The sequence below is a fragment of the Ananas comosus genome, linkage group 9 (genome assembly GCF_001540865.1).
Source record: "Ananas comosus cultivar F153 linkage group 9, ASM154086v1, whole genome shotgun sequence".
In the NCBI taxonomy this organism is placed as follows: domain Eukaryota; kingdom Viridiplantae; phylum Streptophyta; class Magnoliopsida; order Poales; family Bromeliaceae; genus Ananas; species Ananas comosus.
This window is the reverse complement of record NC_033629.1, coordinates 2,414,808-2,442,707: the sequence shown is the minus strand read 5'-3', so window position 1 is coordinate 2,442,707 and position 27,900 is coordinate 2,414,808. Positions and strand designations below refer to the sequence as shown.

The following is a 27,900-nucleotide window of genomic DNA, read 5'->3' as shown; positions in this document are numbered from 1 at the left end:
ACCAGCAATACTTACAGAGATGGAAGTTTAGTTGTGTATTAGATATTCAACAACTAAAAATTGCTTATGGCATTATATAATATCAGTGGAAAAGTAAACTCTCTCAATTATACATTGATTAAAAAGAGAGCATCATAAATTCAGATATTAAAGAATGCCTTCATTATCAAATATAAATATACAGGCTCTCAGAGATAAAACCTAATGTAGGAGATTCCCTCCAAACCTCTCCAAGAAGCTACAGTGTGAGAGTAAAAAGAAGAAGAAGAAGAAGAAGAAGAAGAAGAAGAAAAAGAGCCAGAGGCTCAAGAATACACTTTGTGGAGAAGATTCAATGAGACAATCAGAAATGGAGAAGTGTATGTCAGCCCTAGCATCGATCCGCCACATTTGTTGACAGGAAATCGACGAGACAAATAACACTTATTTTTTGTTGAATATACCAAATATGGATTTGATGGCATTGATAGCATTCTCGTTGATGAAAGACTCGTCAAATTTCTTCATCAGGGGCTCGAATTCCTTGGAAGCTCTTAAATTGGCCAGATCGGGGTCGCTCCGAATTCTCTGTGAAAATAGATAGATGTTTGTGAAGCCAAGGTTGCAAATGGAAGGTAATGAGTTCAGCCATCTCATGACAACTAGTACTTCAGAAAGAAGAAAACTACACAAAATAAATGAGAAGTTTATGGTTAAACTATCAAATTCTATAATTGTAACAAACCTGTTCAGACTTGCCATATCTGTAAAAAAGAAATAATCAAGCTCCAATAAATGATACATCATTTGGAAAATATAAATGTGAGCATGTTTAGACCGACAAGAACTTGTGTAGAAGTGCTATATAAATAGAGCTATACGAAGAAGCAAAAGCAAAGGCTTCAAACTAAAGTTTCTATTTTCAGGATCTAGAATGTCATTTCGACTTCTTCCTACAGCAAGGTCTCGAGATTAATTGTTTTCCCAAACGTTCGCTATTGTTTCTCAGAGTAAAAAACTGTTTCAGAAGCCAGGCCAAACAGACACTAATTTGTTGGAGACAAAAATAAACAAGTACCACAAAATGGGATGGTAACTAACCTTAAAGTCTTCGTATCCGGCTTCCATGGCATCTTCAAGAGCAGAAAGAGCAGCTTCCACCTGCGTGAGGATTCACTTGAATTATATGGATGGTGATTTCTCATTTTAACCCTGTGATATTATGAGATGAGTACCTGATTAAGTTTGGAATAACAGCATGCCACATTGTAACTTGCTACAGAAGCCTCTTCAGGTTCTAGTCTTGAGCCCAATACTGATTCAAATTTTTCCAAAGCCTCTTCATATTTTGCATCCCTGTATTGCATAATACAGCTCAGTATAGAAAGTAGCTTCTGAAGAACTAGAGCATTGTATAACTAGAACAATTATTATTTTAGGCATAAATTTATGGTGGCTCAATTGCTAACTGCCCAGAAAGGAACACCAAGCTCATTAGATACAGAAGAGACTGAGGATAAAACGGATCAAATCATAATGAGCATTTAAACAATTTCCTCTGTGATAATATCACAAAAGGCTGCAATCTGAAAAAAAAAAAAAAACCCTACATAAAAAACTATAATTCTGCCATTTCCATCTGAATGATAGCTTGCAACATCTAGGTGCCTTATTGACCTCGGTTAATGCTTCATCTTGCTGAGGAAATGTAGCTTCTGCTGATGCAGAATTGTTTCTATGCCCAAGATTCTGAAGCTATGAAGAGGGTAACTAGAAAAGCAATATCTTCATATTGCAAAGATAATGAAAAATCCAATGCTTGGATATCATAAACATGTCTCAATAATTCAACTACCTGCCTATGCAAATTAAAATGAATTTAGTTAGGGTAATGCCAAATGCGTATCCATTTAATTTACTAAAAGAAAAGAAGTCGCAGTCCACACATTCTAAATCATTTGCCTATAAATTCATTCATTGAGGAAGAAAAATGAATGCGGCCAATTGTGAAAGGAATTGTTTTACTTACTTGTAAAGCTTGAGTCCCTCGCGAAGGTCCTCCTCTCGTTGCTTCTTTTGCTCCATTTTCCGCTTGTAATTTTGCATCTGATAAAACCAAATCCCCACACATCGTGCATCAGAGTTACATCAATTTCTGGTGCTATCATGGTACACTGTGCTATGATTTATGTTCATTTCACCAATCTTTTGGAACGAAACATTACCAGGATCAAGTAGTAGTTAGCTTATTACTCCGCAGAATTTGAATTTTGTAACTACCTATGGTATGTTCACCATGTAATTCATTTGTTATATTCTGTCAAAATTCTTAAAGCCATCCATATTTCCATAGCTTGCTTAAAATGTTCATCATGACATTAAAGACGAAGAAAGCATAAACCATTAATAACTGCTGCATAAATGTCTAGTGCGACTTACTTGGATTTCCCTCACTTTGTTGCTAATCACACCTGCGTTCCTCTCACCTCTTATAATCTCTTTCTCGGTAAGCTCACTGGCATCCGCCGGTTTCCCTGGGTTTACATACACAGAGTTGGATATAATAGTGCATTAACCATTCATCGCAAAAGACAACAATATTATCTGTTTTCTTGTTAATTGCTCTAATTTTTGTCAAATTTATCTAATCAAAGTCAAAATATACACGTCAAATAGGCCCAAAACCAGTTAAAAAGCAACGCATAACATAGAACGAATAGTTCCACTCGAGATTATACGAAGTAACTCATCTTGGGTTAAGCAGTCCTATACAAATCTAGCCATATATTGGCATTTAGGACTGGACTTGCCAGTTTACTTGTTTCTTATCTTTCATCAGGCGATTGAGCTTACTGTTATTAGGAATTGCAAAAGTAGGTTGAGCTTTTTAGTGAAAATAATGCATAAAATATGATCAAGAGAAATAGATCGCGGCAGAGAAAGAAGGATATGGAACGAACCGTATCTCCTTTGCATCTTCATGAGCAGAGGGCCGATTCGTTGCCGAATTGTATACATGGTTCGACCGTATTCAGCAGCAGGCCATATTTCTGTTCCAAACACAGCACTGAGTACATTGTGAAGATTTAGTCACTACCATCATCCATTTGATCAAATTTACTGCAGTGCAGAAACTCTACAAACAATTTCCAACAATCTTTCTTCTATTAGCAAGAAACCACATCAGTAAACAATTTGTTACAATTTCTAAATCTAATTGTTGAGGACCACATTTTGATAGAGGAAAAGATATAATAAAATAAGAAACTGCTTATTATCCTCGCAAAGTAGTGAAATTTAGCCTCCTAAATTTGTCATTATCAAATATATTCATGTAAAATTGTTCAAATTTTACATATTTATTCCTCTTCATCGGTTGACGGGTTGGCTGATTAACTTACCTTTTCTTGCAACAATTATCTTTCTATATACCTTTCTCTTTAATGTCGCTATGTTGGCTATTTATTATTCGGCTAAAATAGGTCCAACTTTCTGCCCCGTGGCAATAGACCCAGGAAATTAATAAGTTGAGTTGGGTGAGCAAGAGATTGTTAGTTATTTATTAATGGGCTAAAATAGGTCCAACTTTCTGCCCCGTGACAATAAACCTAAAAGACTAATAAGTTGAGTTGGATGAATTTAATAAGTTGAGTGGAGCTGTAGTCCACAAAAGAGGTCCGACAATAAACCTAACATTCAGATGGATTGAGTCAGGTTGAGCCTTTAAGTGCGATAAGTGCGTCCTTTCTATTAGCACGTGCTTTTAGAATAGTTGCTTAGCGCTTACAATCCACACACTATTCTGTTTCTCACGTTAATTACATTCAGATGGATTGAGTCAGGTTGAGCCTTTAAGTGCGATAAGTGCGTCCTTTCTATTAGCACGTGCTTTTAGAATAGTTGCTTAGCGCTTACAATCCACACACTATTCTGTTTCTCACGTTAATTGATGTAAAATGTAAATCCTAAATGCCCAAAAAAATCTTTTAAAAAAAAAAGAAAAATCCAAAGGCATAATAGTCTTAAGGGCGAAATTTTGGCTGGGTTGCTGTTGTTAATATATATTGTTGGACATGTTTTCTACTATATCAATTTTTTTGGATAACATAATATAAGAGCCAATTCTAAACCTCTTACTGTTCCTCTTACAGAGAGTACTGTGAGGTCATGGATTCAATTCCCACCTTTAACATTTAATTGACTAAATTCTCGCAATTTTCCAAATTCGCAATTTTCAAATTTTGTAAAAATATACACAAATGCATTTGCCTCAAAATGAAAAAGCACTAGAGAAAAGAAAACCTTGTGGCGAGTACTTTGTCGCCGACGGCGAACATCCCCGTCTTGTCGGCGGCGCTCCCCGGCGCGATGGCGTCGATGTACGTCCCCCCGTCGCGCCCCTTCACGAACCTCAATCCGTAGGGCTTCTCCAATTCCACCTCGTACTCCTCGTACTCCTCCTCCTCCTCCTCCTCCTCCTCCTCTCCGCCTCCCGATTTCGACCGCAATTGTGATTTCGATTGCGATTGCATTGCGGAAGAAGAAGAGGAGGAGGAAGAAGCCCTAGGTAGCAGGGGGAAGGCGATCTTGGGCCGGAGCGGAAGGGGGCGGTGGTTGTTGTGGAGGAGAATGGAGCGGGGTGGGGGTGCTCTCCTCTTGAGGGAAGGGGAAGGGGAAGGGGAGTAGAGAGAAGGGCATGGATTGGATAGAGGAGAGAGAGACATGGTGTTTTAGGGTTCTTCTTCTTCTTCTTCTTCCTTTTCCTCTTCTTCTTTCTTGGGATTAATTTGGTATTTTTGTGGGTTTTTTTATTTGAAAAGAAGAAGAAGAAGAAGAAGAAGAAGGGGGGAGTGGGATTTTGTGGCTCTCTCCCTGCGGTTTTGTGGTTGGCGCCAAGGAATGAAACAGAGGCCACACAACTCAACAGTTGTGTTGTTTAATAATGGAATAATAAATAAATAAATAAATTATGGTTTCGTGGGGACTGGGGCATATTCTAGATGAGCCTGGTTATGCCCTTCACTTGGTTGAGGTGGGACCCACTAAGTTCTCTTTTTTTTTTCTTTTCTCTTTCTTTAAAGAAGTTTTAATGTTTGTAATAAAATTTGAAAAGATAATATAGTTTGCTTTAATATCTTATATATATATATAGAGTTGGACTGGGCTACTATTAGTAGCAGAATCCCATTGTTGCTACCAGTTTTTTAGCCTTTGGATCAACTCTTTTCATTATTTTTAACAATTGGATTAAATACTATAACCCAGTGGGGACCACTCAACCCTAGGGGGACCACTTAACTCTAACCGACTAATATCATCCTGACCTTACAATTTTCCATCCAATGGTTAAAAACTTGATAGCAAAAAGAGTGTTTTACTATTAATAGTATTCCAGCCTAATTCTATATATATATATATTTTTGTTTAAGTATCATATAGTTTTTATTTCCTTTTTTTTTTCATTGCATCTCCGTTTATTTTTTTTTATTAAAACAGTCACGTATATGGCACACGAAAATTGTTGATATTGCTTTTTTGCTACTGGGGACTCACAAAAATGATCAGATTAAACCTATATGGTTTCATACTATTTTTACAAGATCCCATGTCTTCTTGTTGTTGGAGGAAAATTCAAAATCCTCTATTTTTACTTATTAATCCTAATTTATTTTTATTGTTAACGTCCTTTAAAACGGACGTCCGCTCCGGGGCGCGGCCGTTACGCACGTACGCGCTTCATGCGCTGACTTCTAGTGGCGCATGAATTCTAGGGCGGTTTTGAAATTTTCTAATTAGCTTTGTGTAATTAATTAGGATTAAAATGTTGGTTGGATTCTACGGTTACTTACATTCTATTCCCCTCTATATTAGTATGCTTCGCATACTGTTCATGTGGATATGTGAACACGACAGAGAGAGGAATTTTTCTTCTTTTAATTTTAATTTATTTGATCTTTTATCATCGGGTGTTGAAAGAGTCTCCGTCAACCTTCTTCACGATCGTGCTCGCAGGAGGAGGAATTCCGGTCGTACCTTGGGGTGTTGTTCCCGGTTAATCCCGCACGTAAGGACGGGAATACGCCTTAGGGCAGTGCCTCGCACGCTTCCGGATCAATTAAATATTTATTTGGATTTAGCAATCATCAGTAAGTAAATTTTATTTATTTAATCACAAAATTAGTTAGATTTTATCACAATCGGATTATTCGTTGCGGTTTTGTTCTAACACTTGTATCAACACACGTGTACAATATATGATGGATTTAACGGAAAACTTAATAGAAGGGAACTTAACAGAGAGAGCAACGAAAAATAACACTAAATATCATACGATACTTAGGTGATACAATTAAAATTCTAAGGTCAAAGTTAACAAATTGTAAACCGCCAGGAGGGTCTCTCAAGTTTTCTCCTAAAATAATTGCTTTGACGTGTAATTAGAAGTTAGGACTAGGATTTTGATTTTTACTCTTTAAAAAGTCTTAGCACAAAGATTTTTTTTTTTTTTTTTTTTTTTTTTCTAGAACAGGAGAAGAAGAAAGAAAAAAAGGAAAAGGTAAAGACCAAAGTAGCGTTAAGGCCATGAAGTGTACTCCAACACACAAAAACATGTTAGTGGAATATGAAAGCCTTTCACAAGTTTGATTAATAGGAGAGGATATATTTGAATTAAAAGTTTTATAACACTACATATTGGCTTTAAAAGTTGAAGAACAGATCATCTTTACCACATTTCAAGAAGATCACAGATAATAGCTTGAGATTGAGCTCATAAATAAAGCGCGAAGGATCACCGTCGTTGGCGACAAGCAGTTTAATTCTATATAAATATTTATTTTTCTAGTTCATTAAGAAAGAATGTAGCCAGAATGTAAGGCTTATATTCTTGTATTTTACAGCTTGCAGCGCGATGATTATTTTATGAACTGATGATCACAGGTAAGCTAACAATGAACTGTACAACACAGTGAGCAACTATTGTAGATTAAACCTATTATTACGATCACGGAATTGGTTATATGCAGGTTCAGCAACAGTTCACATTTGGCATGATCACGGAGTCGGCTACGAAAGGTACTGAAGCCACTCTTCAGGAACTCCCTTTCTCATCTTCAGCATCTTCACAGCTGATGATGTCAAGGGTATGGCGAGTATGTCGTAGTCTTTAGGCGCCTGCGATTACAATTAAAGATCACAAAGGCTTTTAAGCATTAGAAATGAACCGATATAAGTGAAGCAATTTCTCCGAAAAAAAGGAATAAGAGTAACAAAAAGAGCAGACTTTCGGGATCTTGATTAGCCTTATGTTCGCTTCCTCTGGAGTTTTCTGGCCCTTCCTCGAGTTGCATCTCGCACAAGCTGTCACCTGCAGCAAAGCAAAAACATGTAGAAAAAGGTAAAATTCCACAAGATTATGTATATGTGCCGCAGACGTATGTATGCATGTTTCTACTGATGTGTGTGTATTGCTAATTGGGAAATGAATTGTTGGATGTATAACAGCATTCAAAAGGTAATCTATAAGAACCATGAGAATTGTATTCTTTTTATTTCCTACTTGGCCCAAAACTAAGTATAAATTTCAATTTAGAACTACTGTTTGATACATTATCCATTTCCAAAATTCATGGTGTTTCATATATGGTCCTTTAAAAACTATAGGTCGCATCCGATGGTTTTGATTTTGGTTTTACTGCCTTTACTGCAACATCTCAAACTCAGTTTAATGCATGAACGTATGCCCACTTACACATATGTCATACATGTACATATCTATATATTTATAGATGTAAAATGTTTTCCTATAGTTTCTATTAGTGTAACATACTGTGTTACAATGCGTTTCATGCACACCTTGTATGCATGTCCATACATTATAGGTTCAATCTTAATTTCTACAGCAAAAGTACTATTCCTTCAAAACCTTATATGGAATGCTTTTAGCAAGGTAATGCATCACTAAGCTGGTGATAGTTATATGCTGCAAATGAATTATTTTTGTTACTAGGTGGTGACCAGATTTTCCCAAGTCCATTCGCCGCCCCGTGATGTCGGTATAACATGGTCAATAGTCAAGTTTTCACGAGAAGAGCAATACCTGCAGATAAAGAATAAGATTATTTATCATTTGAAATTAGGTTACAAGCCTTAGCCTGTTACTAAGGAGCTGAACCTATCAAATTGTAGTTCAGCATTCGTCTGAGAATTCAACCACACCAAACATGATTTATTCTCGCATATGTTATTCCGTAACAAGTTTGTCGTTTCAATCAAAGGAGAGCTTGGGACATTACCATATGCACAGACTCAAACCAATAAACCTAGACACTTAAATGAGATAACTACTCCATTAGCAAAAATTTGAGGCAACAACGTAGGATGGAGTAAGACTTTTTGATGATTGTTAAAGCTAGATTAGAATATATAACAGTAGAACATTGAACGAATAGGAACCATAGACTAACGTAGATTATAGGAGCATTGTTGTCCAATACCATTTTTGCGATAGCATCCATTTGCGACGAGTCAAAAAGGCGAGATGAAATTAATAAAGCCTTTATGTAGAAAATTGCAAATAAGACGAGAAGTGAAAAAGCCTAAAAGTTGTGATTGATACTTTCTTAGAATAAGGTTATCTGCAAGTGCCATAAAAATGGAAATATTTCATGGACTGTTACATCATGCAAACATCAGAAAGAGCAGTGAAAAGTCTTCTAGTTGTGATTGATACTTTCTTAGAATAAGTTAATCACATATCGATTACGAGGCAGCAATGTAGAATGAGAAAAAGGGCCATAAAAGTGGAAATATTTCATGGACTTTTACATCATGCAAACACAAAGGAAGGAGCAGCAAATGTTAGCATGCCTGATTGTGATATGAATGCGTAACTGGTCAGATCAAACTGCTTTTTAAAGTAGAGGATATGTGCTCAATTGATAGAAACAAAACATCATTCTTTGGTTAAAAAAGAAAAAAAAAAGTTGCAATTTATCTCAATATGGTTGTTTTCTCGTAGAATATAATATGCTTCTCTTAATAAATGATTGTATACTTTATTAAAACTACAATTATTTGGCTGCCCAGAGGGAAGAAACAATTCCCCTCAAATAGCATATTTGGATGCTGATCTATCCACACATTATATGGCTACCAAGAAGGAAATTCTTTTACAAGTTAAATTAGAGTTGCAAATATAGATTTTCACTACCGTATTCTACAATGGGCATAATAAACAGCTTATCTCTTTCATTAAACCTAAGTAGAAAAAATTATTTTAAAAAAAATCATGAATGTAGCTTGTGAAAAATAACGTTGACACTTACTGACAAGTGTAAGAATCCCTATAGAAAATGCTTTTACGGCTAAGACAATGCTTGACTCTTCTTCTTTTAACAACTTGGAGCAAATGTGGGACCTGGAGAGGGGATTGGGAATGTGATTGTAACATTTATGAATATATCTTCTACTATTCTGCATCAGAAATGATTGAGACTGCATACCCTCAATACTGCTGGAATGTAGAAGGATCCTCGAGGCGATGATACTGTCTGGTCGTAATACTCCAAAACATCAGCCTGACAAACCAAAATGGAGGTAAATGCGGTTTAGACCTCAAAGATACCAATTTGATGAAAGGAACCAATTTGTGTGATAAATGGTGCATATTATCAAATGGTTCTTCTTGAGGAGCGTCAATGGAAAATCAACAATGCATGGAGAATCTGACCTTCTCCATAAATTCCAGACAAATTGCGCGCCTCCAACAGACAACATTGACAGGCCTAAGAAAGGATAATGCACTTAAAAATATGCAAAAAAATTTTGCAATTCAGGCAATACTAAAATAGTATCTTTAAAATATGACATTGAAAATATATCATGCATTATAGATAACATGGACGAGAAAGAATAGAAATATGCTTTTGTTATCAAACTGGGAGATGAGAGCACGGATTGAGTGATCCTAATGAAGGCCCTTAATATATTCATATACAAACAAATGCACACGAGATACTCATCCAAACGTGACCATTTGTGGTTAAGTTGCTTTGTGAACTATTGGTCCAATATCCAATAGGAAATGGAGTCTTCTAAGGGGGTGGATGCGACAAATGGAAAACCTTGTGATGAGTACATAAAATTGGTTATTTTTCCCAAAAGAATCATCGTGCCGTTATGAATTCCAAAGTTCCTTGTGTAAGAATGCAAGTTCTCCAGCGGAAATAAGATGTAATCACTGTAACCCCATATTTAATATCTAAGTTGGTTATCTAGTGTGTATATCACTCGGTAGCCACTTTTGCTTAAGGCATAATTCAGATATCAGTTCAGTTTAGAAAGAATTCAAGTATTCTCCATTAATTTCATGATTCTGTCTTAAAATTGAGCTAATCAATGTATCAAATTGTGAAAAGTTAATCAGTTAATTATTTTTCATTCTGCTAAGCAATCACATGTCACCGTATTTGTGGTTCAAAACTGTAAGCAGAAATACTATTCAAAACTATAAGAAGAAACATCATTGGCAACCTACTGATTGCAAATTAAGCACATAAAACGGCTAACTCATACTTCAAAAGCAGGGATTATCGATGCTAATATTAGATTTCATGTCTACTTCCGCATGCGGACAAAGATTAGATACAATCAATTGCATGCACAATATAAAAAATAAGAAAGGTAAGTCGTATCCGATCCACAAGAATTGCCCTATAAATCCAAATGCCATCAAGGAAATTACGTATTATGCACACCAGCAACATACACTTCCATGAGACAAAATCCTACATTACAGATCTCTTTATGGTGAGTACATTACTAGTCAAAATACTTAATAATTAGCAACAACGCATTAACCAAACATACAAAATAAAATAAAATAAAAAAGAAGGAAGATCCCTTTACCTATAAGAGATATCCAAGACCAATCCTCTGAAACAGGCCAACTCATCTTCGACAAACTCCTCATCATCCTCGTCTTCCTCATCACCACCATCTCCGCAACCATTAACACATTCCTCAGCTTTAGATCCATGGGGTTTCCTCCCCATAGACCAAGCTCTCCAATGCTCAGGCGACCAAATTTTACTGCCTCTATGAAACCCAGCAGGGCTCTTCTCCAAAAACCTACTCCCCCCACAAACCCTAGACCTAAATGGGTCTCTTAGATCACACCCAAAGTGAGCTCTCTCCCCATTAAGTGGAAGCCCAAAACCCCGTTGCACTGTGAACTTGGCCATGCGAAAGAGATCAATTTGGCTACAGGGGGTGGCGCAAACACCGTAGTATGTTGAACGGTGCCTAGTTAACTATACGGTGCATGTAAGGTGTTCGGTGAAATGCCTCAAAGGGCTTTCCATGCATTAGGAGCAGGGGAAAGGTGAAAGGAAAAGGGTGGTGGTTTTGGGAGTTTGTGAGGTGGGAGTGTTTGAAGTGAACACAGGATTTGTGTGGTGTGTGGGAATTGTAGAACAATAAGAGCCACATGTTGTTTTAGCACAAATGAATATCTCTCTCTCTCTCTCTCTCTCTCTCTCTCTCTCTCTTAATTTTTCTTCCGGGTTTGGGACTAATGAACCCGTTAACCCGAGAACCCGATCCAAATCTAATACGAATATCGGGTTGACTTCATGTGCGGGTATGATTCGATAGTCTTAACAGGCTTTTAGAGGTAACTTGTGCACTTCACACGACCAATATAATTAGTCCGTAAATATAAAATTTTTGAATGTCTATTTATAGTCCTTCAAAATATTACTTTTATAAGACTTATTAATATATTAATATTACAAATTTTTAATTAATTTATACACATATAGTTTAAAAAATTTCACATATGTTAATTAACACATCAATATTTTATTAAAAAAAAATTGTCACCAAATCTTATAACATTTCCCTTCGTCACGGCATGGTCATGGCGGTCGATTTCTTGGACCAAGAGTCAACTACTATAACGTGAACGTACATAATCCGCATAAACGCGAAAAAAATCCATAGACCGTGCCTACCATGTCATTTGTGAGCCACAACATTTGTTACGTAACCCCATATTAAAAAAATATAAACACACGGAACTTATCATAAATATAAATCATTTTGAATCTGCTATCTAATTTTTTGAAATTTTAATCTTACTATTCAACCTTTTAATTTGCTTGATTTGAATTAATCAATGATATACTTCAAAATTTAAACTAATTAATTACTTAAATATTTTTTTGAGAGAAAGATAGTATATTATCCGTATTGTTTATTTTTTAAAAAATAAATTTAGCTGAAAATATTAAGCAGCTAAACTTCGAATTTGAAATTTTGAGAACCAACCATCAAACTCTTTGTCACTTGTACTAAAGATGGCTAATATTACTTACTTAAATATTATAATTATAAAAAGTACTGCATGAAATATACTAAGTTTGTTAAAATTTATAGTCAAAATGTCATTGATTGATTCAAATCAAATAAATTAAAAGATTAAATAACAGAATTAAAATTTTGAAAAACGTAATAATTAACTTCAAAAGGTTCATAGTATGTAGAGGTTTGATATGTTTTTATCTAAAAATAACCAGAAAAATAAACATTTTATTTTGTTGTAAGAAAAAAATATACAAATACCCTTGAAACTTCAGTTTTTTTTTCAATAAACAGGAATATAAAATTTAAATTTTGACAATTAAATTCTCTAACATTTTTAAATAGCACGATAGTTTCTTCTTCTTAATAGTTTCTTGATTTTTTTTCTTCTAATTTTAATTACTAAGTTTAAAACTAGAAGAATATAGTGAATCTATCTTTAATTTTCATTAATTAAAATAGCTGCATAATTAATATTTTTTTAAAAAAAAAAGTCAATTAAATTACTTACTAAAATTTAAAAATTATTATGATTATTAAACTACAAGTTTAGATGGCTTTTTACATAATGGCTAATTTTTTTTTCTTTTTGTTGAAATAAACATTTGCAACACCCGGTCCAGCGAAGTACACCACGTGGCACACACGTTTTTTTTCCCCTCTCTATTTATTTTATATTATTTTATATTATTATTATAATTCCTTATCCATCCTTTAAAACTTCTTCAGTGCTCATCCGTCCTACGCGGCAGTATAAAAGAAGAAGCAAACGCAACGTTACTCTCTAATTTGGGAGAACTCAGATCGATTTTTTTTTTTAAATTTTAATTTTAATTTTAATTTTTATTACGAGATGTCGACGATTTTTAGGGTTCTTGGGAGGAGGGTTTCGATCGGGAAGAGGAGTTTCTCCACTTCTGGAGAGGCCGAGAAGCTTCCGCGGGAGGGGAAGAACCTTGTGAATCTCTTCACCGCGATCAACCAAGCCCTTCACATCGCTCTCGAGACCGATCCTCGGTGAAACCCTAAATCATTTGTTTTCCTCCGATCTCATTTGGTTTTGCTGTGAATTTGTAATTATAGTTTGATATTTAGTGATAATTCTCGCAAAATTTAAGGATCAGAAGCCTTGGTGATCGAATCGGGGTGCGAATTTTCGGTATGAAATGCTACGGAGTAGTTATATTAGGTCTAGGTTTAATTTTAGTTGTGGCGAGTGATACGATGTGCATGTTTGGCTCAGCTTCTGATTCTGCTTTTCGTAGTAGTCCTTTTTGGTACAGCAAAAGTAAATGTAGTGCTTCTACTGTAGTGGAAATTAGAAATGAGGTTTTGTGGCCTAAAGCAGAAGCTCCGGCTTTGTGATTTTACTCTACTTTAGAAAGAATCGAGTTAAGGGATAATCAACAGAAACACTATTTATTCAGATGATACTTCATCCAATAGTACTACATCCTGCAGGAAGGATGAACTAAAAAAAAAAAAAGAAAAAATCCTCCAACAGATTTTATCTATTAGCAGAAGCACCAAAATTTGAGCTTTTGGACTCGAGGTTCATAATTTCATTTGTACTTCCCACCACATCGCGAGCTTCAAACTTTTCTGCTTGTCAAAATCTTTTCTAAGGCGACTACAGCTGAAATTGAAACAGAGATGCAGGGCCAAATAGGAATGAAAGATGAAAATTTAGGAAATATTAGTTCCGTCAATTCTTCGTTAACCATTTAGGAATATGGGATTTTGTGCAGTGCTTATGTATTTGGGGAGGATGTGAGCTTCGGTGGCGTCTTTCGTTGCACTACAGGATTGGCTGATAGATTTGGTAGAGATAGAGTTTTCAACACGCCATTATGTGAACAGGTGTACATTCATTTCAGTTCTGCAATCTAATGGGCTATTTTTTTGTTTTATCATTGTTTTTTTTTTTTTCTCGTCACATTCTTTTCCTTACCAATCTTTGATTCCAGGGTATTGCTGGATTTGCGATAGGCCTAGCTGCTATGGTGAGTATCAAGGACCCTGATCCTAATATGTATCAATGTCCGATTTAGCCTTGTATACTTTTTATATTCCTTTACTACTATCATATTAATGGTTACATAGTCTTATGCTTTGTTGTTATGTTTATATAATTCTAAGCGTTTTCATTTCTCTCTGTCCTTGTTTGTGCAGGATAATCGAGCTATTGCAGAAATTCAGTTTGCCGATTATATTTATCCTGCTTTTGATCAGGCATGATTTTTGTGATATGAAATGTTGCCACCTCATTTTTCTTTTTCATCACTTCCATTTATAAGCACTTTGAATTATGCTGTAAATTAAAACACATTTCATTGTAGATTGTCAATGAAGCAGCTAAATTCAGATACCGAAGCGGGAATCAGTTTAATTGTGGAGGTAGGGGTTTAAAACAACATGCTTAACTTGACTGGGAGCTCTATTAAAGGACATTTGATAGATGAATTATTCTTCTACCAGGATTAACAATCAGATCTCCTTATGGAGCTGTTGGGCATGGCGGTCATTATCATTCGCAGTCACCGGAATCTTTCTTTTGTCATGTTCCTGGCCTTAAGGTTGCGCTCCTTTTCTTCTACATATTATCTGCTTGAACTGTTATACCTTGTGATTCTCTTTCATAACCTGAGATGCATTGTCCAGTTAAAAAGAAACCATCCGTATGGCTACAGAGATGTACCTCAATTAGCGCCTTGTGTGACCAAGAAAGAATAAAGTTGATTTTTATTTTTCTCTTCTTAGTCTTTAAACTATTTTTATAGGTGGTGATTCCACGAAGTCCTCGCCAAGCCAAGGGGTTGTTATTGGCCAGCATTCGAGATCCAAATCCAGTCATTTTCTTCGAACCAAAGGTAGATATATCCTCTATGATTTCCACTTATATCTCATGAGCAGAAATTTATCATTTTGTTCGCATAATGTATAACAGAATATTACTTCATAAGCGTAAATAGAAAGTAAGGTTAATTAGCAGCATATTTATAATAAGAAAGTTAATGCGCTTCAATGTATTTCCTGCTGTATTATGTTCCAATGTAAGAGAACTGCTAGCCATGCTACTAATATTTATATTAAGAAAGTTAGCAGCATGCTGAGTTAACATATTCCCTTTCAGAAAAAGCCCATGCTCAATCTATAGATTCTCTTGCGGTAAAACTTGTTGTTTTTATTTCTTCAGTGGTTGTACCGATTGGCTGTTGAAGAGGTTCCTGAAGAGGATTACATGTTACCTTTATCTGAGGCAGAGGTAAGCATTTTCTTTTTATTACTTGATACTTGGTTTCCGAGAAACCTAAGTTATATATCATCTCTCACCAGGTGATCCGTAAAGGAAGTGACATAACACTTGTTGGATGGGGGGCGCAGCTCTCAATTTTGGAACAAGCCTGTGAGGAGGCTGCAAAGGTTGGCTCTCTACGGTTGGGCTGATATCTATTGAAAAATATAAAAATGGAGTACACTTGTTTTGATGCATGTCGCTCCCACTACTGGACATTCCAAGAACAAAGAAGTTCATGCAGCTTTTCTTCCCTATGTTGAGAGGCAATTTTCATGCCACAAATTCACATATAAGAGAAAGATTGCTTAATATCACCTGCCGTTATTCTGCATAGTTTATGAACCAATATTTACAGTATCTACTACTTTTAGTTCCTCAGATGTCATCCCATATTCTTTCACCTATCAACGTAATAGCCAGAACCTTCAGATCTCACTCTTTTAAGTGCTGGAACTTGCACTCCGTTGGGCTGCAATTTTGTTTACTCATGTTCTTTGCAAGCTGATTCATTTTTAGTTTTATTGTGTTGAGACCTACTCAAATTTGATTGAGATTTTGCATATGTTGGAATTGCAAGTTGAACGATAGACCTTTTATGCTCTAAGATAAGTAAAATTATTGATACATTTACATCTTAATGGAATCACAAAATATGTTTAGAGTACATCTAATTAATATTTCACAACTTGGATTAAGCATCGATTTGGTTTCGTAGGTTTTATCCAGGTATAAGCTCGCATACTGCTGTTTATTCGAGAATTTTGATTGTGATTTCTAGTTGGTATATTTATATCTATGGTTATCGGTTCCGCCCAATTCAAGTGGTCTTAAATATCTTCTTTCTGCACTATATTTCCGCTCGTTATATCTTGCGTTCTACTTTATAGCATTTATTACTTTATGTACTCCACGAGTTAGTTCTGAGGTGAATTAATGAGATTAAATTGCAGGAGGGGATTTCATGTGAACTCATAGACCTAAAAACATTGATTCCGTGGGATAAGGAAACAGTAGAAGCCTCTGTTAAAAAGACAGGACGACTTATTGTAAGATCAGCGGCTTATTTTCAGTTCTTTCAGTTACCATGGCATTTTGCATATAACATCATATTTAAATTTGTTCTATGGATTGGCAGGTTAGTCATGAAGCTCCAGTGACTGGAGGATTTGGTGCTGAAATATCTGCTTCAATCATTGAACGCTGCTTCCTGAGAGTAAACTTTTATATTTAGTAGTTAGACAAAGGCAATTTTACAAGATTAATTGCATTTATTGTTTTATGTTACTCACTTCGGATGACCAAGGAGAAGAATGACCTAGAGGAAGTCTATAGTGTAGCAGCTATAGCACATCATCTATATTCAGCCAATCACATCTCTTTTTGTGAGAAAAAAGGTACAATAAAAATATTTTTTTAAATCATGATGGGATGGGTGAATCTCATGGAAGCAATTTGATTAGTTGGAGACACCAAGTCACCTTATGTGATTGTCACATTTTAGACTTTTTCAATGATCTGATAGTAGGTAAACAAGTTATCATTGGTTGAACAAAGCAGATACTAGTCCAGTAATACAACATGAGTAGTTTTGGATTCCATGGAATATAAACGTTTGAGAGAATTCGAAATGCTCTTTGAAGGAAAAAAAAAAAGCAAATTCCCTGCTGCTTTTAAGATTGAGGACAGATATGCATTTACTATTGCTTTTCATTGTCATAGTCATTCTATTGAAACTGCCAAATTGCTAATAAACAATTGTTATAAACTTGGACTGAGAAACCTTTGTTTGAGACAATGTACAAGATTCTTTTAAAATAGAAAATAAACTTGTTTGCAGTTAATGTGCCCTTTTCAACAAAAAACATTTCTATCAACCTCATATGTATCAAAATGTGAATGGTTCTAAGATAATAGAAGGTGCGTGATTCATTGACAAAGAGATGCTTTAGAAGATTTATTAGTTTGTTGCTTTTGTTACAAATCATTGGTGTTGAACAAAGATTGTTAAATAAAGCCTCTGAGATTGTGCTCTTCTTTTGGTTCCCCTTCTTTGAATACATTATATATAATTCTAATCAGAAAATTCACTGTGATTCTTGCAGCTGGAAGCTCCTGTAGCCAGAATATGCGGCCTCGACACACCGTTTCCTCTTGTTTTTGAGCCCTTTTATATGCCCACAAAGAACAAGGTAAGCTGCTACCATTGATTCGCATCCGCTCCAGCTTTTTAAACATGTAACACTAATCAAAGTTACAATCTACCTTGCAGATCCTGGATGCTATAAGAGCAACTGTAAATTATTAATAGGACAGCAAGGTACTGCTTGTTTTTCTTGAAGTATATAGATTATTGTTTCCAAATGCACCCCTGTTTGTACATTTATTTATATAAAATAAATTACATTTGTCGACCAGTTATATTATCTCATATTTCAATACTAGTATCAATTGAGTTATGATCTTTTTGTTTAATTTTAAAAATGGACTGCACTAAGCACTCATATATATGAATATGGTGTGATATTATACATGAATGATGGTGTAACGGAATAGGAACAAAAGAAAAGTATAATGAGGCATAAAACTAATTCACACAAATGTAACAGCCATATAAACAAATCTGTAAGTTGGAAAAAAAAAAAAGGCAATTAAAGTAAACTTTCGAAGACATATTTGTATGAGAAAAGAATAAGAGGGTACCGTAATCTTTCTCAAATTAAGAGTTGAACATAAATAGAATTTCTAATTTGCGTCCTCTTTGAAATGTTAATCGAGTTGTTCATTATAGTAATATTCAAATAATAAAATTTAAAATAATAACTAAATATAATGTATGTGTTTGGATAATGGTAAAATTTTTTTTGGCAATATTACTTGTCGTATCTGATTTTGTAGAACACTGTAAATTTTTTTTTTTTTTGAGAGAGAGATAGGCAATGCTATCCATTTCGTTTATTTCATTTAGAAATAAACTTAGCTGAAAATATGAATCAACTAGAATTCGAACTTGGGATCTCGAATACCAACTACCAAGCCCTTGGCCACTTGCGCTAGAGACGATCGATAATTTTATAATTTTTCAATATTATTTACCTATCAAACGAATAGTTTAAAAATAAACGATTGAAAATAAAAATTTCATAAAAAATAATTATAAAAAATTTAACTTTAAGATCAAAGGTATTGATTTTACTCTAAACAGTAAAATAAATTTTTATAAAAATTTCATCAGATTTAAATTATTTTATACCATAAATTTCATAAATACATCACATTAATTATTAAAATTATCAATTCTGTAATTTTTTAATTACTAATTAAATAATATCAAAAAATTATATAATTTAATTTTTAAATAGTTTTAATAATATAAATTATGCCTAATGGAATAGATTGTGAATTTGAAAGCTGTGCTATAGCAGATCATTACTTCCCACCAGATGTATCTGTCCTTTTTATAAAAAAAATATATCTATATAATAATAATAATAATAATAAAAATAATAATAATAAACACCGAAGACCGTTGACATGATGACCGATGATGTCACCCCTTGCGTTTGGATTACAAAGCAAAGTCGCCACCACACATGTAAATAAGCTCCCTAAAATAAATAACTAAACTATAATAATTAATTAATTAAAAAAGAAAGACTACCCCCATCTTCAAATCACCCAAAATTAACACTGGCACACGCCCAAACGGTAAGGGCAGAATCGTAAATCTACTCCTCTCCGCCCCGATAAATATCCACCCCTCTTTCTTTTTCTCTCTCGAGTAGCTAAAAACCCCCGTTTCGATTCATCGTCAACAACACTCGTCGTCGCCCTCCCAAATCCCTAAACCCCCCTCGCGAACCCTCCATGGCCTCCTCCTCCTCCGCCGACGCCGCGGCGCCGGAGCCGGCGCCGACGCCGACGACGACGACGCCGCCGCGGGCGCTCCCGCTGGCGGGGCGCACGGCGATCGTGACGGGCGCGTCGCGCGGGATCGGGCGCGCCATCGCGGCGCACCTCGCGTCGCTCGGCGCCGACGTCGTCCTCGGCTACTCCTCCAGCCCCGCCCAGGCCGAGCTCCTCGGACGTGTCGGACCCGGCGGCGGTGGCGGCGCTCTTCGACGGGGCGGAGGCCGCGTTCGGGCGCCCCGCGCACGTGCTGGTGGCGTGCGCGGGGTTGATCGACTCCACGTATCCGACGGTGGCGGAGACGGAGGTCGGGGACTGGGACGCCATCTTCGCCGTCAACGCCCGCGGCGCCTTCCTCTGCTGCCGCGAGGCCGCGCGCCGCCTCGCCCGCGGCGGCGGCGGCAGGATCGTCGCCATCTCTTCCTCCCTGGTATTAATAACGTCATCGACTATTTTCTACAAAAATTTTAATTTTGCAATTCCCCAGTCTCATTCTCGTTGTACTCCTCACTCCACCGCCTTAGCCGTCAAAATAGAATAATTAGATGAATAAGATGTTATATACCTTACGAATCATACCGTAGGATGATGATGATAAAGTAGAGCATGTAAATAGAAAACGGTTGAGGCTCTTACTTTTGTTTGCTATAGAAGTGTGGATTTTATTGACTGTTAATGATGTCAGTGACTTATATACAATAATTTGTAATATTATATTAGGTAAAGTCTAATTTATTAAACACTTCCAAATATTTGTTATGCCTTTTAGAGTGCGTTCGGTTTGTGCTATAATCATCTATAGTATAATAATGAATAATGAATGAGCAGGTAGGGGCACTGAGTCCAGGGTACGCCGCGTATACGGCGTCGAAGGCGGCGGTGGAGACGATGATCCGGATCATGGCCAAGGAGCTGAAGGGGACGATGATCACGGCGAACTGCGTGGCGCCGGGGCCGGTGGCGACGGAGCTGTTTTATGCAGGGAAGAGCGAGGAGGCGGTGCAGCGGCTGGCGGCAGCGAACCCGATGGGCCGTATTGGCGAGCCGACTGATATCGGTCCGGTAGTCGGGTTTCTCTGCTCCGACGACGCAGCTTGGGTCAACGGTCAGGTCATCCGAGCCAATGGTGGATACGTTTAGTAACGGCCGCCAATGGTGGATACGTTTAGTAACGGCCATTTACTGTGCCATGCATTGCTTACAAAGCTTTTTTTTTTTTTTCAGTGTATAGTATAGTAAATTTCCATGTGTGTTAGATTTCGTTTGCCACCGCCGAAATATTACATATTGTGCGATAAAAATGTTTGTACGTATTTTATATATCGCGATGAATCGGTTAAAATATTTTATTTATTTTTGTATGTAATATTATAGATGCGTCAGTTACGATATATTTTTTATAATCTCATCAGAGAATGCAGAAATTTATCTGCATATACTTTTATCCCGACTTTATCAAATGGGCCTCAATCAAGCTAAGCCTTCGAGATTCCTTCGAGATTGTGAAGATCTACTGGATCAATAATAACAAACAAAATTAGTGTGATTTTTACGTTTTTACGTAATTTTATTCAGATCTTTTAGAGCTCAAAAAGAAAGAAAAATGCTAAACATCAGAAACCAAAGCCTCAGAGATCTTGGTGGTTTGCGATCATCAAACGGGTGAATACATACATACCCATCAAGAGTAGCAAATATTATAGCTCACATCATAGGCCATCCAAATTTCAAAAAAAAAAAAAAAAAACAAATCAAAATCAATCCATATAGATCACAAAATAGAAACAAAAAGTTATTTTTTTTTAAAAAAATGTAAGAATATTTGGAGATCCCCTCATATAGACAGACTCTAAAAGTAAAAAATGTTCTCAAATTCATTAACGATTTCACCAAATCTAGTAATTTAATGATTAATAATAACTAGTAAGATAATTGAATTTGATAAAATTGAGAAAAAAAATATAGAGAGTTGAGGAAGTCTCAATAATAAAAAAATATATAAGTTGAGGATCCATGCATTTTTAACCTCTAGGGGGAAAAAAGCAAAAAAACAAAAATTGTATAAAGAATCAAAAGCCCTAATTTTGATGGAGAAAGTAGCATGACGAGTCAGAAGTAGCTGGTTATTAATCTCATATTAAAAATAATCAATGGGAATCCGATTGATTTGTTTCATCATCCAACATCATGCCGATTAAATCCATCAAATTAGCCCCAAAAAGAGTTAATTAAAAGTTTTGGAGAGAGAAATGTATCTACCTTGTCACCGAAAAATCCTAGAAATTTTTTCAAAACAAAAATAAAATAAGGATAATCGGAGCTAAAGGTAGAAAAAATCCTATGGCCTAACGATAGATTCCTCGCTGCGATTAGAAGTAGCAGCGAACAATTGCAATATTAGGCCGATCTATATTAGGCCGAGATCGAGCGAAAAACGAAAATCATCGATAACAAGTCGAAACAATTAGGGTTAAATCCACCTAGATGATGCGGAAATGAAAAACATCGAGAAAATTTGGGTGAAATCCACCTGCGATGGTGGACGAACCATCGGAATCATCGAGATCGAAGAGGCGGAAGGGGAGAAAGAGGGGGAGAGCGAGAGCGAGATCGAGAGATTTTTAGGGTTTAGGGTTTGCGGCGAGCAACCCTAGCGTGGGTCTAATTGAAGAGACGAACCATGAGAAGGTGTTGTTTTATAGGCGAAAAACCCTAAATACAATGGTGTACTCGTAAATGGGCTTTAGGCTCCTTGGGCCCCATATGGGCTTTTTGCTTTTTTTTTTTTTTTTAAAGAGAATGTAATGAGAGTATGAGAGACCCCTCAACTATAGGGTATTTAATTTGGGAAAACTTCAAAAACCCCCCTGTAGTTTCGTAGTTTCTCACATTGCCCTCTGTGGTTTAAAAATGTATCAATTTGCCTCCATGTGGTTTCTTTTTTCTCTTTTTCTTACCAATTTCATTATTTTTTTTCTTAAATCAGTGATAAAGTTAAAATTAAAGGGTAATAAAGTAAATATTTGATAAATCTATATGGGTATCTGAAGTTTTTTGTATATAATTTAATGAAATATTAATGAAAAAGCTACCGAAAAGATAAAAACGAAACCACAGGAGGGCAATTTGATATATTTTAAACTATAGGGGGGCAAAGTGAAAAACTACGAAACCACATGAGGGGTTTTTGAAGTTTTCCCTATTTTGAAATATAACTTTCATTTTTTTTTTATTAAGGCCTCTAATTATAGTTTATTGTGAAATAGATTCATTATTTTTTATTTTTTTTGATTGAGGTCCCTCAATTTTTAATTGTTTACTTTGTTTTCGTTTTATCAAGTATTAATAAAAGAGTAATTAAATTTGATAAAATCATCAATAAAATTGATAATTTTTTATTTTTTAAATTAAACTTAATTTCAAAAAAAGGGAAAATTGAGGTGTCTAAATTTTTTGCAATTGATCTATTTTATTCTTGAAAATTTTATTAAAATTTAACAGCTTTACTTCAGTTTAATCTGTAATAAATAATTAAACTATTAAATTTCATAAGATTATTGATTAATTTGATTAAGTTTTTAATTTTGCTGCAAAAATTACCTGATTCCGAAAAAGAAATAGAATAAAATAAAGTTCTGGGGCCAAAATTGGGTGCATACTCCAAATAGTTTTACCATAAATATTGTCAATAAAATTGGAGGGGCACTTTCAACGTTTCTCATAGATGAGGGGCTCTTCAAGCAATTTTCCCATTCTAGTACGTTCTCGCGCCTCTCGCAAACCCTCGCTTCAAAACCCTCAAAAACCCTAATACAATCCACTTCCCATTTTTGTATGAATCGAAAATTAACGCTCTCTTCTTTCTCTGATTCAAATCGCGCCGCACTTTCTCCTTCTACTTCCCCCCAATTTAGCTCGAAGAATCGAATCGGAAGAAGCGCTCAAGAGAGCTCCTTCATCTGTCCATTTAGGTATTTTTTCCGTTGATTTTTTTTTTTTTTTTGTTGATTCAAAAATTTAGAGTCTTTGTTCTAAGCACATTCCATGCGAAAATTGAAAAACCAAATTGTGTTTGTGTTTTTTTTTTTTTTGCATTTGGAAATTTCTTGTTGCAGAAACTATTGCTTGAATTAATCTTACTACTTTGTAGGATTATACTCTTGTGGCAAAATTTAGGTTTCTTGATAGCAACAGTAGAGTAATGGTATGCTTACTCCCGTTTACGTGTATTGAATCAGTGAAATGGATCGAGCGGAACCCACACAACCCCGAATCAACCGTCGGGGCGCTCCATTCTCGTTTATGCGCAAGTAAACAACAGTAAACATAGCATTTCCGAAGCAGTAATTCCCAAGTATCAAAAGAAGACAAAAAAGTTGATATTTTGAGGGTATTATCATTGGATAGTGACAAAAATGCTTCCACAAGGATAGTGTCGAGCGATAGCGAGCAAACAGATCTCATTAGCAGGACGAAGGTCACCGTTAGGAGTCCCATTACATGGACAGTGTTCTTTGTATTTGTATGTTCTTCTAATAATCACGAGCGCTATATCAAGGACATCTTGTTTATGTTTATGTGTTAAAGCATGAATAATTGGGAGTTGCAAACCTCGTATGTGGAGCTATTCTTGATGAATCTTTACTCCCAGAATTTGGATCTTTTATTCATTGACTTAGCTTACTAGCTTTACTTGCTGATATTCATCTTAGTATTTCATGTCACCTAGGTTGGTTCGATCATTAGAGCTCTAATAATTGTTTTTTCTGATGCCTTTAGTTCATATGATGGATGAAGATCTCCGGCTTTTGCTTTTTAAAGAATTGGAGAATATGAGGAAGGACCCGAGGAGCCACAAGACACAGATGGAAGCTTTGAGATCTTATATCAAAGAACTCGACATTGATACCCTCCCTCGCTTTCTCGCCCTTGTCTCTGAATCTAAGGATTTAGGCTTGTCATCGAAAGAATGTACTGTGTCCCTATTAGAGTTTCTTGCACAAGCCCATGGCCGTAAGATTGTGCCTCATATTGATACCATGATGTCCGAAATTATGGGGATTATGGCAACCAGCGGATGGTCCTTCTCACTTCAGCACGCCTGCTCTAAAGCGGTTTCTTCAATTGCACGGTTTGGTATTGATCCTTTGGCCCCAGACGATGAGAAGAAGAGGATTATCACCTCCATTTCCAAGCCTCTTTCTGATTGCTTATTGGGCACGCAAGAGAGCATTGCTTCGTGTGCGGCTTTTTGCCTTGAGACCCTGGTGGAGTCTGATAATTGGCAATTCGTTCCAGCAGAACTGGTGAACGAGACTTGTCTGAAAGTAGCAGGAGCTCTTGAGGAGAAGCATACTCAGACAAATTCTCACCTGGGCTTGGTTGTGGCTCTGACAAAACGAAATCCTCTTATAGTCGAGCCTTACGGCCGATCCCTACTGAAGTCAGGACTGCAAATTTTAACTTCTGCTGCAAATGGGAGTTGCTCAGAGAAGCAGTTGCAGGCTATTCAAATGATCAAAACTTTGATGGTGAGTATCGATTCAAGAAGCATATCTTCTGAAATTGGTAATATCGTTGGTGCCATGAAAAAATTCCAGAATGATCAGGTGCCATTGGTCAGGCGTGCGGCTTTTGAAACATTAGAGGTAGCTGAAGTAATAGCTAGTGGATCAACTGAAGTTTCTTCTTCCAGGTCACAAACTGTTGATTCTTTTGATTATTTCCGCATTCTTGAATCACCGTCATCGATTGAGCAATCTTCTTGTAGTAATTGGTGTACTAGTGTGGCCGACACGAGACCACTGAATAAAAATTTCAGTGCTTTTACTTTGAGATGCAGTGATGGCTTTCGTCATCATACCAGCCCCAGCAGTTGTAATTCATCGGCCCCTCAGGAAGAGAATTATTGGAACGAACAGCTAATTGAGACACAAAATGTACACCCTGAGATATCCTGCAAAGCTGATCATGAAAGTTTTATTCCATATGCAACAACCAAAGACACAAGTCCAATCCTTCAGGTATGTTAGTAAGTACTGAGCTCTTATTAACTTATGTTCTGGAATTAAAGCATGTCGATAGTATGTCCTTAGTTTGAGCATGCATAGGGGTGAGACTGATTCCTAATAATATCATTTTTAATCCTTGCTGCAAATATGCTTATAGAAGAACATGTCGTGCTCTAGTGGGAAGGTCAGGATCAATTGTTTTCCGAGTCCTCTTGGACTGACCATTTCAATTATTGATGTTTTCCAATCCAATAAAATGCAGTATTCTTGGCATTAACATTGCATATTTTGTTGTTCACCGACTCTGTAAACGTTGTTCAACAAGATAAAAAGTGAACTAATGAGATACCTTCTTTATAATCGTACTTCAGAGACCGAGACCAATTAGTACATCCTACGATGTAAAGATATGCTCAAGTCCAAGCAAGTGTCTCCAGAATCTTAAAAATTCATCCGGAGCAGTTTACGGGATCCATGATGGAAAGCATAGCAGGATCGTCGGAAGCCCAGCTTTAAGTTGGGTTCGACGAAGTTCAGAAACGGCATGTAGTGATGATAATTTTTCTCAGAGTTTCTCTTGCAACTTGAGGGGAAGAAGGACCTTTGGGAAGGCGAGGCAATTGAGTGATCAGTGTCATATTCAAGAAGCTGCCCTCATGACAGATGAGATTGCGGCCGCTGTTGGCGATGTAGTAGCAGATAGTGCTCGCAAAGACTTGTGCAAAGTGTGTCGCCGAGGCAAGAAGAATATTCAAATTGCGAGCACAAAGCGTGGTAGATGCGCTTTTGCTGTTTTGATTTTGGTCCTCTGCCTTTTTGTGATGTTCAGTGCCATGATCTTGTCGATTTGGTGGAGCTGCGACAATAAGGTGCTCTATGTTGTTCCAACATAGTGCTGTTTCAGCCTTCGGCTTGTTGTGTACCATTGTTTTTGTACATGTTGTACATGTTGTAATTGAATGCTATAGGTGAAGATCTATATTCCTCCTCTTTTTTCTTTTCAATGTTTCTGTTTTTTCTTTGCATAAGCGCCGAGAGGGTTCATCACCACAAGAGTGAAATTAGGTATATCAGAACCAATTGAGCTACACATTGAAGGTCTCTGTCAACTGTCCTTGTAGGCTTTCATAGGATTGAAAACTATATGAAAGCTGTCGAAATCATTTTGTATGGATGCTGTTGAAATGTGCCATCAAATTCAAAATGGTTCAGTTTGGAATATATTTTCTTCATAATTTCTTTTGCTGTGGCAAATGCCTTTAACCGCGACTCAGTAACATTTGAGTTTCGATGATGTTAATTGAGATTAAATGTATGTGAACTTTTAATTCCTTTGGCAGTGGATTCATTGTGCCTTATTTCAGAGTAGTTTATCATTTATACACCACGCATGCTCTTTTGTTATAAAATGAGACGGTGATGCTGTATATTTAAGTATTATCTTAGGAGGAATATTTGTATAGGAAATTATATTTTTAGACAATACTAGTACTAGAGATTAAACTCAGTGAGATGCCACCCCTTTCTACCGTCTGATAACACTCAAATTTCAAAGCAATGTTAGGGAAGAGGTGCAAATCTCTGATACACATCTCATAAGTTTCTTTTTTTCTTTTTCTTCTTTTTTGTTCTGTGGTTGCACTGTTGTATTCTTTCTAGAATGTGTGTTCATAGACTTTTAATGAACCAAAAAAAAAAAAAGAAAAAGGATTGCTCAATTCTTTTTGTTATTTGATATAGAGGAGCTTTTATGTATACCCTAAGCATGTTTCAAATAATTTATCTACTAAACAGATTATTTTATATGCATGTAATGCACAACTACTTGCATAAACATCTAATAAACAGATCTGTCACAAAGAGCCTTACAAAAGAAACAATGTTTAAATTTGAATCTTTCAAACTGTAAATATATATTATAAGGAACTAAGTTTTTAAAATTTGCATGAAAATAGAGATTCAGTTCGATTTGGTTCGATTTGAATGGGGAGTTTACATTAATAATTGATCTGTTTGAAGGTGCAAATTGAGCTGAGCAGCAGGGCTTTAATTGATGTCAGCCATGACAACCTGACCAGGCTGGATGTTCAGCTCCATGTTCCAACTTGACAGGATTTATCTCTCTTTTTTTTTTTTTGTCATTATTCAATTATTATTTTTTCTTTAATGAGCAGGGTTTGAAGCTCATTTCCCCATGTTGGTGTAATTTGAATTTGGATTGGCTGAGTCAATTGTCCATGCAAAGAAAAAATAAAAAAATTTTAAAAAAATGATTACATGTTTGCATTTGCAATGTAACTTCGATAATCTAGAGCCTGTTTGGTCTAACTAAAGCTTTTCTGA

The 27,900-nt window shown here is 36.1% G+C and overlaps 5 protein-coding genes and 1 long non-coding RNA gene across 8 annotated transcripts; 3 read left to right on the top strand and 3 right to left on the bottom strand.

Annotated features, from left to right (window-relative positions):
- On the bottom strand, window positions 87-4,896 carry LOC109715296. The gene is made up of 7 exons (XM_020240231.1): window positions 4,282-4,896; window positions 2,940-3,046; window positions 2,419-2,513; window positions 2,009-2,085; window positions 1,215-1,335; window positions 1,081-1,140; window positions 87-567 (listed from the first exon to the last, which is right to left on the bottom strand). The coding sequence occupies exons 1-7, from the start codon at window positions 4,701-4,703 to the stop codon at window positions 424-426; spliced, it is 1,026 nt and encodes a 341-aa protein (XP_020095820.1). The 5' UTR covers window positions 4,704-4,896; the 3' UTR covers window positions 87-423.
- LOC109715847 lies at window positions 6,752-11,455 on the bottom strand. The gene is made up of 7 exons (XM_020241044.1): window positions 10,888-11,455; window positions 9,710-9,764; window positions 9,483-9,557; window positions 9,306-9,397; window positions 7,996-8,077; window positions 7,262-7,345; window positions 6,752-7,152 (listed from the first exon to the last, which is right to left on the bottom strand). The coding sequence occupies exons 1-7, from the start codon at window positions 11,220-11,222 to the stop codon at window positions 7,045-7,047; spliced, it is 831 nt and encodes a 276-aa protein (XP_020096633.1). The 5' UTR covers window positions 11,223-11,455; the 3' UTR covers window positions 6,752-7,044.
- LOC109715098 (2-oxoisovalerate dehydrogenase subunit beta 1, mitochondrial) lies at window positions 13,063-20,508 on the top strand. Of its 2 annotated transcripts, XM_020239907.1 has the most exons (14): window positions 13,063-13,359; window positions 14,091-14,202; window positions 14,310-14,345; window positions 14,515-14,574; window positions 14,682-14,739; window positions 14,821-14,918; window positions 15,123-15,212; window positions 15,539-15,607; window positions 15,679-15,765; window positions 16,591-16,686; window positions 16,776-16,853; window positions 17,743-17,829; window positions 17,910-17,957; window positions 20,375-20,508. In XM_020239907.1, exons 1-13 carry the CDS (start codon window positions 13,196-13,198, stop codon window positions 17,943-17,945), a joined length of 1,071 nt encoding a protein of 356 aa, XP_020095496.1. In that variant the 5' UTR covers window positions 13,063-13,195; the 3' UTR covers window positions 17,946-17,957; window positions 20,375-20,508. The 2 variants fall into 2 exon arrangements, with proteins under 2 accessions (XP_020095496.1, XP_020095495.1); XM_020239906.1 differs by lacking the exon at window positions 20,375-20,508 and having other exon boundaries at window positions 17,910-18,084.
- On the top strand, window positions 19,306-20,899 carry LOC109715099 (short-chain type dehydrogenase/reductase-like). The gene is given in 3 exon segments (XM_020239908.1): window positions 19,306-19,719; window positions 19,721-19,976; window positions 20,375-20,899. Coding segments are annotated over 3 exon segments (783 nt in total). The 5' UTR covers window positions 19,306-19,504; the 3' UTR covers window positions 20,687-20,899.
- On the bottom strand, window positions 20,732-22,222 carry LOC109715100. Its single transcript, XR_002217508.1, has 2 exons — window positions 22,077-22,222; window positions 20,732-21,056 (listed from the first exon to the last, which is right to left on the bottom strand). It is a non-coding gene; the product is annotated as an uncharacterized LOC109715100 (long non-coding RNA).
- LOC109715096 lies at window positions 23,248-26,771 on the top strand. Of its 2 annotated transcripts, XM_020239902.1 has the most exons (4): window positions 23,248-23,517; window positions 23,785-24,068; window positions 24,326-25,569; window positions 25,929-26,771. In XM_020239902.1, the coding sequence occupies exons 2-4, from the start codon at window positions 24,047-24,049 to the stop codon at window positions 26,448-26,450; spliced, it is 1,788 nt and encodes a 595-aa protein (XP_020095491.1). In that variant the 5' UTR covers window positions 23,248-23,517; window positions 23,785-24,046; the 3' UTR covers window positions 26,451-26,771. The 2 variants fall into 2 exon arrangements, with proteins under 2 accessions (XP_020095491.1, XP_020095492.1); XM_020239903.1 differs by lacking the exon at window positions 23,785-24,068.

Bases quoted from the DNA above. Each gene is read 5' to 3' on its own strand.
- LOC109715096 (XM_020239902.1), top strand. From the start codon at position 24,047: ATGGACAGTGTTCTTTGTATTT. The intron at 24,069-24,325 runs GTATGTTCTTCT...TGATGCCTTTAG, and splicing joins GGACAGTGTTCTTTGTATTT to TTCATATGATGGATGAAGAT. The intron at 25,570-25,928 runs GTATGTTAGTAA...ATCGTACTTCAG, and splicing joins ACACAAGTCCAATCCTTCAG to AGACCGAGACCAATTAGTAC.
- LOC109715847 (XM_020241044.1), bottom strand. From the start codon at position 11,222: ATGGCCAAGTTCACAGTGCAACGGGGTTTTGGGCTTCCACTTAATGGG. The intron at 9,398-9,482 runs GTATGCAGTCTC...TCCCCTCTCCAG, and splicing joins ACATTCCAGCAGTATTGAGG to GTCCCACATTTGCTCCAAGT. The intron at 7,153-7,261 runs GTCTGCTCTTTT...TTGTAATCGCAG, and splicing joins GGCTAATCAAGATCCCGAAA to GCGCCTAAAGACTACGACAT.
- LOC109715296 (XM_020240231.1), bottom strand. From the start codon at position 4,703: ATGTCTCTCTCTCCTCTATCCAATCCATGCCCTTCTCTCTACTCCCCT. The intron at 1,336-2,008 runs GTAAGTAAAACA...TATGCAATACAG, and splicing joins GAGGGACTCAAGCTTTACAA to GGATGCAAAATATGAAGAGG. The intron at 568-1,080 runs GTTAGTTACCAT...CTATTTTCACAG, and splicing joins CCGGATACGAAGACTTTAAG to AGAATTCGGAGCGACCCCGA.
- LOC109715098 (XM_020239907.1), top strand. From the start codon at position 13,196: ATGTCGACGATTTTTAGGGTTCTTGGGAGGAGGGTTTCGATCGGGAAG. The intron at 15,766-16,590 runs GTTGGCTCTCTA...ATTAAATTGCAG, and splicing joins CCTGTGAGGAGGCTGCAAAG to GAGGGGATTTCATGTGAACT. The intron at 16,687-16,775 runs GTAAGATCAGCG...ATGGATTGGCAG, and splicing joins AAAAGACAGGACGACTTATT to GTTAGTCATGAAGCTCCAGT.